The 13,648-nt window shown below is 41.0% G+C and overlaps 1 protein-coding gene across 1 annotated transcript in view; it reads left to right on the plus strand.

Annotated features, from left to right (window-relative positions):
• The first annotated feature begins 9,338 nt into the window (after positions 1-9,338).
• LOC143424557 (extracellular serine/threonine protein CG31145) overlaps positions 9,339-13,648 on the plus strand; it is a 118,307-nt gene continuing 113,997 nt past the window's right edge. Inside the window, exon 1 of the mRNA XM_076896697.1 lies at positions 9,339-9,971. Coding sequence (XP_076752812.1) covers positions 9,505-9,971 — 467 coding nt within the window. The 5' untranslated portion in view covers positions 9,339-9,504. The remainder of the gene's footprint in view (positions 9,972-13,648) is intronic.

Consider the following 13,648-nt stretch of genomic DNA (forward strand, 5'->3'; position numbering starts at 1 on the left):
ACATATCTACAGACAGAGAGAGCCGTTTCAGTGGCATATCACTGAAAAAAGTGATATCCACCAGAAACACTATAATAGAGCACATGATTCGAACAGGTAATATCCGTGAAACCCATTATAGTTTAAATTGTTTCTTGTTTACTTAGAAGTGTAAGAGTAAATGAATTAGAAGACTGTGTTTCCAAAGAGAGTTGCTTTAATTTTCTAATCGTCACAAGATCACATTCTGAACTGATCTTCAACATCCTTGCGGCCTTCGAAGGCGCCTCGTCATCTCTCCGTCAGGGGCCTTCGGTCCCAGAGCTGCGTCCTTGGAGAAAGGGTGGCGTGCCAACACAACGAGGAACAGCAGAAGTAAATTTCAAATAAAAACCTTTAACTAGTAGGAAGTTGTTGGCAACAAAATGGAAAAATAATTCGGAGTGTTAAGGGTTGAAGGTAGGACAGACAGACGGACAGTCACAGATAACGCGAGCTAATGGGGTTTCGTGTGGAACTCTAACCAATAGACAGACAAGGAAACGAATGAACAAAACAAAACAAAAAAAAAGACATTCTAATAAAAAGAAAGAGTGAAATAGAAAAATGTAACAATTAGCTTCGGTTTCTGCCCGATACGTAAGAATGGGAGGAACGCAATTCCAATGGAGCCGTATCGGGGAAACGGGTTTCATCCGTTCGAGGGGGTGGCTCGCGCGCGGTGCACCTCGCGAATATAAATACGCCGGGTAATTGCGAGCCGGCGCCGATTTCCCGCGATAACGTTAAAAGCCCGACTCGCGTGCTTCCTTCTAATTAGAAATTTCGATTATTAAGCTGAATACGCGGTCCCCAGGTAAACGCGAATCCACGGCGTAATTAGAAGCCATTGGATTAGAAGCTGAAACTAACCGTTCCAGCCGGGAATGGTTTCTCTGAAATTCGAACACGGTTCCGCGCGACCCTAAATTTTCCGCTTCTTCCCAGCCTGGCACTGGTAAACAGGGGTGTATACAGATTCGCTAAGTCTGGTTAGACGATGACTTACCATGGAAACACGTTGCGTACGTAACGTTTCTACAGAAAATATTTGAGGGCCGCTGTTTCGAGTTACTAATATCAACTCTTTGCACTCTGAAGTATTTTTCAATTTTGTTACAAATTCAAACTCCCCGTTTTACTTGAAATTTCCTTCAAACTGATAGTTTCTTGGCTGCTACTTGTAAATAATTTTACTTATTAATTATATTAAATACAGTTCTTAAACTTTGTTGCAATTTATATTCTTTTTTGTTTTGTTTTGTTTTACTGATATCCAGTGATACTCGTCAAAGAAGTGTAAAAGATTAAAAACTGTATTTTTTGAATCATAAAGATTAATCCAGATTCTCCATTAGAAATCTAGAATCTCCATTAGAAAACTATGTTAGTAATCAGAATTATAAGTCTGGATAGAAATAATAAAGAAATAATAATAAAATATTTGCTAATGCCTGAGAAAAGTGGTGTTGTATTCATTTGAATTCAGATTATTAGCAGTTATTTCTGTTAAGTGACCAAGGACCGCTGTTGTTCTTATGATAATTTGAGTTAATAAATAAATATAAATAATTATAGTTTAATATATTATATCATTACATTTTGACCATTTATTGCGTAGAAATTTTAGCCAAGAAATTTTAGCTCGTGCTGGACTCGTATTGCCTGATCTACTACCGATCGTCACTCCAATTCGACACGTAATTGGCGCTGAAGGTATATAGCTATAGGAGAATCAGTTTAATTGCAATTATATGAATTAATACGGTTCTATACATAAATCGAATGTCCCCCGATGGATTTAGTTAAATGAAGTTCTACTGTAATTAAACTAAAGAATGATTTCGAGGCGTCAGATGTCAGAGTACTACCGGTAATATAATTAGGAGTTGGTCTTATTATACTTACAAGATATAGAACAGATTTCATTTGTAATTAGCTAATAAAAGAAATGGAGTTGTTACGACTCGTTATAAACTGAAAATTATTTGCCTTGTCTTCATCGAGAACACCTCGCGTTTGAAGACAAATTTTAAGTGGCTTCGCTTGGCAGTCCTTGAGTACAAAGAGTTAATATTGTTGATGATTTCTGTTTCAAGGGACTATTTGTCCGTTCCATTTAGTAATTAACACGTAAAAATCAAGATATACCGCGCATAATTCAATATTCGCAAAGTATTCTTTTCCATAATATTTTAAATGACATCTTAATTAACTGTTATTAGTTGGCTACTGAACGAAAATTTTGCGAAATAAGGCTATCGTCAATGAGCGTATCGGCGATTAAAAGTATTTTCGAACGAACATGCACACTTTAAAAAAAAAAATTATTATGCGTACCAAAAGCACAGAAACAAAACTTGTGCAACAAATTTTCTGCAGAATTGGATGCGATAGAAAAACTTGAGACATTACATTGTGAAGTTGCTCCTTTACAGTTTAAATTTTCCTCACTCTTCGTATTATTTTCCGTTTTACGATAAAAGAAGGAAGAAAAAGGGTAGTGACCGAAAGCGGTTGGTCAGTGATTCCGCAGAAACCTGCGCACATCTCGAAACGAGTTCCATCTGGCTAACAATTTCGTCTATTTCCACGGGATCTAATTACTTATCGTCCATAGCTACTACCCTCCGAGTAGAGAATATTCTATATAATTTCTATCCGTCGCAAGACAGCTTCCTGTGCTAAGGAAACTTTTACTTCATTAGCCGGAATAATTTCCACAGTCTTCGTTCCAAATGTCAATCAAAACTCGAGTAAAACGTATCATTTTGATCTATTTTGATTCTCAGTTGCCGACTCTGTTTTTCACATCAAAAATGGCTCATTTATCGTCGAAAAATCAAATTCTTGTAAAAATTCCAACGTCACATAAAAGAAGTACTAACTAAAAATAATAAATTTATGCTTTTAGTTTTTTAATCACTAATTTGTTAATGAATATAATCGATCTTGTTTCTCAATATTTTAAAATCAAATTCATCTTCGCGCGAGCTAATTTCACTTTTCAACTCCATTTCTCTAAGGCTTTGAAACTCAAAATCAGTCGGTGAAAAATTAAAGTTCTCGTACGTCTAAGAGCCGCCTTCGAACGCAAAGGGTTAAAATGTTTGCGGTAAGAGCCTCAAGGAATTTACATTGCATCGTAAATGTTATCAAAGAGTTGGTCACACAACAATCCGTCATATTTGTTCTTCCAAGTTAAATGCAATTCAAATAATTCTGCTTAGTATTTAGTTCGGTTCGTAGCAGTAATAACATTTTTAGAATTTTATCTTGCTAACGGACTTTATCGGTTTCATTGATACTTTTCTTACAAGCTATAATACTTACAAGCTGATAACCACGAGCAAGACTGTAGAGAGTATCGGTGTTCGATAATATTCGAGCTCCGAATATAAGAGTAACCGAAGGTAGGCAGCGTCGCGTGCAGATAGAAACGAAAAACGGTGCTCGAGCGCAACCCCCGTTGGAATTGGCCCTGTTAATGTCTCTAAAAGGAGATTGTTAGTCGGCGATTTACCGGCTGTTTGTACGGGCTCCTTTTATAGATCGGCGGAACGATCCGGAATCGGCGTCGTTCACCGTCGAATCTTTGATCTGAACGGCCTTTTGCATACGGGACCATCCCCCGTGCCGTTCTAACTCTTTCCCCTACGGCGGCCGATACAGAGGACGAGTCGAACCATTGAAATTCCGCGGGCCCTTGGACGATAATAAAGATAGCTGGTGCCGTTCCGCGTTTCCTTACCGAGTGAAATGCCGTTTCCATAAAACGTTCGAGGCCGTCTAACGCTTACGCGTGATCGAACTCTTAAAACGGAGATTCAACGGTGGCGTTATTGTTTTTCATCGGGAACACGGTTTTATTATTTACGCTGCTCATTGAACAGACGACGGAGGAGATTTTCAAACGATTCTTACGAGCGTTTCTTAATCGTTTAAGCACGGCTCTCGTCGATAGACAGCAGTACAAAACTTTAAGCGATTTGATGAATTATTCACCTTTTGGTTATTTTATCGAGATCACGTCGATGAAACAAGTGCGTAGAATGTTTATGTTTCGTTCGTTCCCGGAAAACACGTTTCCTATATGTATAATTAATATATTGTACATATGTTATAATTCGTTGTATGTGTTTAGTTTGAATTGTTGTACTTGAAATTATAATTTTTTACATTCACCCTTATCTAAAAAGAACCCCTGTCCATAAAAAAGGGTGTTTGTATTGTAATAGACTAATTTTCTTAGCAAACGTATTTTTTTATACAATACACAAGTATGATTATATTAACGCTGGGAGGTAATTACCTCGTTTACCCCTTCTAATTTTGTCATTCTTATGTACATAAATTTCACATTCAGATAAGAAATAAATGCATCATTATTTGTACAACTTTTCTTTCCTTTTTTTTTCGTTTTGCGTTTAGACAGACACATTTGTGAATATATATATCAGCAGCTAAAGGGTTAATGGAGTGGAATTGTTGAACTATTTGGCAGAGTTCGAGTTTTTATTCAGTACAGAAAGTATTCAGTATTCAGAAGTTTGTGACACTTTCTATTACAAGAATAAACACTTATTTATTTAAAATACTAACGTCGTTTGGAATTTTTGAACGGTAGTCTACGTTGTAATAAAAGAAAAAGAAACGTTTATTTTGGTATTGAACGCGGAATGGAACGAAGATTATTAGTTTCATTCTTTTCTACACACTGTCCAATTCTCTACAATCAGAATTAAAAAAAACTCGGATTTCCTTTCAACTTTTTATTAAATTTCTGAGCTTTTTTCGCGTACGGTCTATCCAATTATCTACGTTCCTTTGTTTTCGCACTGCGAAAGCCACTGGGATACAATGACGTTCAAATTTATCTGCAGAAATATTCTCTTTCAAATCGATAAAGTATCGAATAATTTCTATAAATGTTCTGTTTTAGTATCATATTGATAATAGTCGACTCTGAAACATGTTGCAAAGTTCAACATTCTAAACAGATTTTGCTAGGCATCTATCTACAAAATAGTGTACATAATTATCAGCAAGTTCATTTGAATAACAGATATTTGGAAAATGGATGTTCGACTGTAAAAATTCAAAATTATTGGGAAGCTTTGATAAGCTTGAAAGATGTCGTGTCGTTAATGTTTCGATAGAACGAGTATACAGATTCTAACACGCGAGTGTTGAATATTGCGTCTCCAAAGTTTCGATAGACATCGAACGTCTTGGGAGCTTTGTTTCCCGGAACTGGTCGAACTTAATCGTTGCCTTTTGTCCAAAGTTCATTCCCGTTTGTCGATGCTTGTCCGACAGCCTGCTCGACGCGGCGTACGCTTGGGCTGGTCGAACACTGCCGGCAATTTGTAGCGATCGGAGTTTTGTTGTCCGCGACAAAGCCCTTAGTTTATATTATACAAGAGCGGGCATTAGACGGCGCGAGCGCAGTTTGAGTTAGATAAACTCATTAAACATTTATTATCGCACTGCGATGCCAAGAAAACATCGATAATCGTATTAAATTTACTCTGCCAGTTTATCGAAGTTTGTTTTCCAATTTCCGTGACAAATTCTGTATCGAGAGATTATTGAATTTTTGAAGCAGAAAACTGTTCGATTTAGTGACTTCACACAATTTTCAGTGTTAGATTTCAAAGTGTAGTCTTGATCAGTTTAATTTGTAATATTCAAATTCTTTACAGCATTCCTAATAATAAGATTCATATTCGTATGTACGATTCTTCTCTCTTTCCATTGCAAAAAGCCTTTAATTCCAAGTTAGAATCCAACGTCAAAATATTAAATCCACTGATTACAACTTAGAACTCTCGAAACTCTAATCACTGTCTCGAAAAACTTGGAAATTCTCCACGAGTGCACAACGCAGCATTTCCGCTGGTGATTCAACAACAATTAACACGTTCCGTGCCGGACCGGTTTTTGGACACTTTTCTTTCAGGTCTTTGGGCATTAGGATTAAATAGTTTTGTTTCTGGCGTTAACGTTTCAACTTTGTATAATAATACAAAGACCATAATAATCAGGAAAAGGGTGTAGTGTTTAATACATTCGCATGAGGAAACAAGAATTCTCGTGTTTTAAATATAAGCGTTATAAATTTATTGATTATAATGTAGAATGTGAATGATTTTATTATGCGCGACTGGATATGTGTGTAAACTTGAGATGTAATTGCGAATACTCTCAAATATTCTATTCTACATACCTATATTTACTTTTTATAAAAGATATGCTTAAAGTCAGGGCATACATAATATAGTTGTAATCTTTGTACTTATTAAAGTTGCAACTTAAATATTTTAAGTTATATATTGAAGAGTTAGCAAAAGTCACGTTCGCATTGTAAGCTTGGTCTTCGTCTGTCTTGTCAAGTTTGTCGCTGACTAGAAGTGGGCTTCTGCTTTTAGTAGATTCTGAAAAACAACGTCTACACTTGCATTCTTCCTTTTGCAACGAGAATGTCAAAGCGCGTACGACTCGCGCGGCACGAAACGCGTTGACCCCTTCTTCGCCCTTCGAGCGTAACCCTGTGCAACACGGCTCGCGCGCGAAAGCAGGTTAGAAATCAAAAAAAGATCTCGCGGTTATTAAACCGGGCGCAAGTGGACGCGAGATATTAAATTACGCTGTTCCGTTGGATGCAGCAGCGATGTTCCGCGAGCATAAAAGACAGGAAAGGAACGAGCCTTTACGATCTCTCTCCCTGTCCCGTCCTACGGTACGCCGCCATCGCCTTTATGACGCGACTTTCGCGATAACTGTAATGGCCACTCTCGCGACGCGAAGCACGCCATTACCGTCACTCTATTTCACAGTTGATATCTCTCCCCTTTCAGGCCGGTATGGTCACCCACACCTCGGAGCGTCACCTTAAAGGCGCCTCCACCTTGACCCAGTCCATCTAACGCCCGGTCTTCTATCGTATGCATGCACCTTGCGGGGTTTGCTCGATGAAAACCGCCCCTATTATCGCGCCATCGAGCGTGCATTTATTTTTAAACGATCGGAATACTCGCGGGGGTTGATGCCCACTCGGTTTCCTCTCGATGGTTCCGTCGCGATTTTTCTCTCCTCGGTCATTCGCCAGGCGAGTCTTGGGTTTTGCTGGATTTTTACTTTTCCCCTTTTACCTCTCGCGTTCGCGGTGCGTGCACTTCTAGTATTACTTGGAGGATATTTTATTTTAAGTAACAATAATTAAGCTTCTATTTTACTCGTCAGTATTTAAATATGAAGAGTCAGTATGCTTTGAAAATATGTAAAACCTCCATTGGGACCTAACAAATGTTTTATATTTTCCGTTTATTAATTAAATTAACTAATTTCATCTAAACTGACCGTTTAGTATTTTTATACTGATCTCTTTGGTAACAAAATACTGACCAAAAGTTGATTTAAATACTAACCATTTAATTTGTTGTCTAATAAATTATTTCTTCTGTAGTAGGAAATTTTGTTTTATTCGACATATATGTTTGTGAAATATTTTATATTCGATTGAAGAATTTATGTAAAGGTATACCCACTTAGTACTTTCTTCCACAATTTACCCCGTTTTCTCTAATCAAAATGTACGCGAATGATATCAAATTGCTTCCGATCATCCATTCAACATTGTTCCATTTCATTAATTTTCCAGGTGGCGACGCAGTGGAATCGAAAGGCTGACAGCGTCCTCTCGATACGTTCGAGGACTCGCGGAGAACGCAATCGAGTCCGTCCGCCTCGAGTATACTAGCGACTTGAGTGAGGAGACCCCCGCCAAAACGTCGACGCCCGCGGCACGTTGGAGAAATCCCGCGATTCCCGTCCGAAATTCCGAACTTCCTCGGGGTCTCGCGCGCGAAAGAAACTCTGGACGAGGGGAGATGTCACGGAAGTGGTTCCACAGAGGAGACGACACGTTCAAGCCGCCAGACATTCGAAGATAGCGGGTCAGCGCCGCGAGGAGCCGGCGCCTCGAGGCTGCTCGAGGTCGATCTCTCGACGAGGGATGAAGATTCGCGGTTCAGAGCGCGAAAGAACGAGGGGAAGATCAAACAGAGCTTGAGCGATCGCGTGCAGCCGTGGAAGAACGCCGACAGGCCCAGGTTCAAGTTCACGTTCAAGGACAAGGCCAGAAGGTCTACCGACGAGACACGAACCTCCGATTCGCCCGATGCCAGCAACGCCAAGGAGGAACTCGCTCGTGGCAGCAAGTTGCACAAGAGCGACTCCTTCCTGAAGAGGTTCGTCAGGAGCTCGAAGGACAATATAACCGAGGGCTGCGAGAGATTAGTCAGGAACATTCAAAAGAGTCCTTTGGTGCTGCGGAAGAAGTTGCTGTCCAACGACGAAGAGCGACCTGTGCCACCCGTTCGCAGGAGAAGATCCGAGAAGAGGATCGAGAAAGAGTCTTCCAGGGGTTCCGATCCAGAGGAACCCTGCAATGTCCGCGTCTCCGTCGTTTGTCCCAGCGAGGAGCTCGTCGAGGACGATTTTATACTAGTGAACGAACAGCCCCAAGAACCGGAAAAGAACGAACCCGCCATCAGATTCTCCCCGTCTCGGTGTATCGAACACGAGGATTCCTCGAAGAGCGTGTCGGTGGAGGACGTGGAAGACCTGATCAGAACAGAGAACAACCTAAGGCTGTTGGAGCAACGGGTGCTCGTCCGAAGGCGTCTGGAAAAGTCGACGAAGCTCCTGCGAGCCCTGAAACCGGGCCAACGAAGATCCTGGAGCGAGGAGAGTCTGGTGCACGTGATCGAGCAAGTTCACCACAAGTTCCAAGGGGGCTTCCCGGTATCCAGAGTCTCAGCGGAGTACGTGGCCGCCGACTGCTCGCCCATCACGCACAGAAGATACGTCGGATCGATCGGCGAGCGGGTCAGGCCCAACGCGGTGCAGTCAAGGCCAGCCGAGTGGAGGGGCAAGGTAGAGTGGAAGTCGTGGAAGGCGAAACGATCGCCGCCGCCGGACGATTGCCAGGTCGGGAGATCGTCACAGCTCGAGCGTAGCCACGGGGCGGCTGATAAGCGGCGCGGGTCGAACGATAAGCAGTGGGCTACGCAAGGCGACGTAGTGCACGCGCGGACCTCGGCCACGTCCGATGTAAAATGCGGACTTGCGAATTTATCCGCCGCCAGTGGGGACGACGTGGTGGCGACGCTAGGCCGCGAACGGCCAAGTAAACCGCGGCTAGTCGCGAACCGGACGACGGACGACGAGAACGCGACCGCTGGCCACTTCAGTTGCGTCCATCGGACAGATCTCGACTCGACGAACGATGAGACTGGCGACCAGGACCCGACGATCCACGCGAACCTCGATGGTAACGCTTTGAGCGCTGCTCCACCGGTACCGGACGATCAGTCCAGTAGGAGGACTCCGTCCAAAAGTCTAGGGAGATCCGCCAGCAGGAGGAAGAAGGCGAAGACCAAAGGGTGCAAGGGTGCTACGCAGGCCGCGAACGATTGGAAAATGAAGTTCCCGCACAGAATGATCAAGATCCGGGACAGGCTGATGCTCTTCTTGAGCGCGTTCACCATACTGTTCACCATTCTGTTGGTGATGGACCTGCAGATGGATCTGGGGTACAGCGGGCACCATCTGGTGCCCAGCCACGGCCGCGTTCGGATCGGGGACGACCCGAACACCGACACGATCTACAACAACTTCCGGCGGAAGTTCTTGCAGAGGGTGAACGCCAGCAAGGAGCAGACCAGCGGCGATACGTCCGGGACGACGCAGAATGGCGGCAAGGACGGTGGTAGCGTAGCTAAAGAATCGAGGACCGAGAAAACCGTGGTGCACGACGCCTTCGCCGATTTAGTGGACATCGTGGTGAAGGGTTACGATGTTAGTGTGTATGAGGGTGTGGCTAGGATTAGCGGAGAGGATCACTTGTACAATCCTACGCTGGGGGAGTTGAAGAAGGTCAGCCCTAGGTGAGTGTTCGGTTATCAAATTTCTTTTTATGAAAATTCTTAAAAGAAATAGATGCTTTAAATTGCACTTGTAGATATAAAAAATAACGAAATTACCAAGTAATAAGGATGCTCATACTTTTTTTTTTTAATCTTTGAAAGCATTTAGTGATACAACTTGGAAGTTTTCACTAAACAACTCCAATTCATCTCGAATAATATACCATAAATATTATTTTACACGATCTTCTATTCAACCCTTTGTACTCGGCTTCTTCCTGGACATTAGCAGGAGATACTATTGATAATGTCTCCCAACAGTAGAAAAGTTCCATTTCAATAGAAAACTTCGTAACCGTTAATCAGTACCGATGTCCCCTAAGAGGGGACATCCGGATGCAAAGGGTTAATCCTACATTGGGTGAATTGAAGGTCAGCCCTAGGTGAGTGTACGGTTTCGACGTTTCTTTTTATTCAATTTCCTCAGAAAACGTGCTTCATTTAGATTGCACTTGTATACATAAAGATTAACGAAGTTTCCAGGTAATGAGATTAATCATAGTTTTTAGAAGTCCTTCGAAGTGTTAGTGGTATAGCTCAATAACTATATTTCCGAGACACTTGTATGTTTTTACTAAACACAATTGAAAATCTCGAATAATATACCGTAAATATTATTTTACGTGCACTTTTGTTTGTTAATTTCGAAGAAACTGAATGAGCAGCTTTGCAGTTCGTTAAAAGTGTTGGACTGTCAGCGAGTTAAACGTAAGCGCGTCGATAAATGCCTTGAAAGCTTTTGTTTGGCTTCATAATATTTTGACGTACGATATTTAATGCTGAAGTAGATTGATGTTAAGGTTATCTGTTCTCGTGACGTAAATTAATATTCATTAAAAATTCGCACGCGCCATTAACAATTTCAAGGTCTCAATCGTGCACGTACAAACGGACTCGGTTCCGAATAATCCGGGAGTCGGCTCCGATATTATTTATCGCGCAGCTGGAACGAAATTAGAATCCATCGTTAATCGAATAATTATCATCGAGAAACACGATTTCCTAATTATCATGACCAACTGGGTCACACGGGAACGCGATCGATCTGGAATATTAAAAGGGGGAACGAGTCGAGTCCAGCGATTATTAACACACGCCAATCGCGATATTATCGAGCGCACAAATCGTCGACTCGAATTAGAAACGAATTAAAACGATCCGAATGAAACGCATCTTGGATAAAAATGGCATCGCGCGAATTTTCATTTAAGGAGAACCGTCTCGCGTTATGACCGCATCGGTAACCAGAAATTTCCATCGCGATAACAACGATCGCGGGAAACTTTCCATCGGTTTTCCCGCGAAAATATAGTTCCTCGCCCGCAAGATAAGCAAAGTCTCGAGCGAACCGAACGCGACACCTAATTAAAACCGATCGAAAGTGGCAAGTTTTAAATCGCGCGCCCGTCGAAATCTCCTAAACCGATTTCCCGAGAACTGCAAACAGAAGCTCGCACCGTTCTCCTTTTTTTTCCGCTCCGGAAAGTTACTTTTCCATCGAGCGGAGAGAAAAGCAATTAGTCGAATCGGTTGAAACAACGAAAATCACCGACGCGGACTTTTCGATGTGGCAAATCCGATTGGGAATGAGGCATCGATATGCAAACGGTTGATCTCGAATCGGTACGCTCGTTTCGATCGTTGGTTCGCGCGTGCACATTGAACGATGTACCAGCCTTCGATCCGCGAGTCGGCGAAACAAACAGCGTTATTATCGTCGTAATAGAGTGATAAGCGGCGCGACTGGTGATATCTGGATCGTCAATGTTGCTCCCTCGACGACCTCCAGTTCTCATTTTCGTCGCGCGGAGATGTAACGCGCGGAACGAGGTTGATGGACGTGGACGTGGACGTGGACGAACGATAGTTCTGAAATTTTCGCGTTTCGGCGAGGATAAAGCGTAATCTAATCGTTGCGACGCGAGTAAGACACTGGCGTTCAATAGTTGCCATTTTAATTGTTTTCGATCCACCGATAACTTTATACTTGAAAGGTTCAAGGGCTAGTTTCTTTTCGACTGTTCAGACATGAGCAAGTAAAGTGTTTAATAGAAAACAATAGTTTTTTCGGGTATGGTTGTACGTTAACCATAATCTTAATGAACGGAAAGTATAACACAACAGTTGAAAACGGAAAATAAACGATATTGAGATGGTTAATTGGATGTGTCGCTTTAGAAATATGATGAGAATCTCTCTGTTTGCTTCGAGCATACACTTAGAATAGTTTTCACAGAGCATATACTAAGCCTTATCGGACGCTAGCTTTTGGTTTAGGTTGTAGTTGTTTTCAGTAAATATATGGACAATTTTCAGTATTATAAGAACAGCATTTTTATCGGAAATTATTTATTTTTTGAAGCAGTAATGCGAATATACAAGATTCAAATAATTATTTCTAAGTCTTTAACGTATGACATTTCTTGTAGCAACCTCCAACCCGATGAATCATTCTCGGATTTCCAATTCTTCGATTTTCAACAATCGTTTGAGTTAACAACATTTTTTCTGTCTCATCGCTAGAATAAAGAATTACTTTCACAATTGCTTTCGAAACATTCACGGTTACTATCGGTAACGAGATTTATCAAAGGACCCTAAACCCCAAAGCCATATGTTTTCGTCCCCAACCGATTTTCTTTAAACCTTGCATGTTTATAGATCTGTATGTGTGACTCCAACTTTATTAAAAGACCTAAACAAGGCAAACATAATGCTGCGAATAATAGAATGCGTAGGTCTTGTAAATATGACAGATGTAATTGTGAGCTGTGCGATGATATCAATTAAAATGAATATAGAATAAAGCTTCTGAGGACAATGTCGTAATTGCAATTTAGCTTTTCTAAACAATGGTGTCTGAATATCCAAGCCATACTTGCTGAAATCTGGAACATAGCTTTTCTTGCTGATAAAAAATTGATACTTTCCAGAAAGCAAGTGATCTGCTTTTTTGATCACATCTTGTAAGTGATAGTTGGTATGATCCCGTGAAAGATATTAAACACTTTAATGTCCAGGCTGGGAAGTCTTAACAATGTTCCAGTGTCATGTTTTCAAAGTTTTTATTTTTTTTACAAGACCTTCGCATTCTACAATTTGCAGTATTATGTTTGGTTTGTTTAGGTCTTTTAATAAAGTTGCAGCCACTTCTGGATCATCGTTATCACTGTATATTCGTTTAAAGTATGCGTGTTGAAGTGCACTTGCAATTTTAAGCGTCCCATGAAAGAAGTGAATGAGAATGAAGAATAACATACAGAAAAAGTAGAATAGTTTAAGTAACATTAATGTAAAATACAGTGAATTCGGAATATACATATTATTAAAAAGTATTTTCAAAAACGAATTCTTCCTAGTACAATAATAATCTCAGTCTCCGATGATAATGATTTTAGTGATAAGTCGCAATATGTTAAGAAAAGCATTTATTTTGCTCGAATTTTGCGTCCACAGCTTGCGCGTCGACACGAATTTTATGTTTAAACAAACAGTTTCCCCAGGGTAAGATTTATACCATTTAAAGAGCATAAAATGAGCTTCCTATACTGAGTTTTTTGGGTATAGCAATTTTCCCCCATTTTTCACTAATCCCGAAACAAGAAATATGCATAAAATATGACTTAAACATTCTGAAA

Source organism: Xylocopa sonorina, chromosome 6 (assembly GCF_050948175.1).
Source record: "Xylocopa sonorina isolate GNS202 chromosome 6, iyXylSono1_principal, whole genome shotgun sequence".
NCBI classification, from domain to species: Eukaryota; Metazoa; Arthropoda; class Insecta; order Hymenoptera; family Apidae; genus Xylocopa; species Xylocopa sonorina.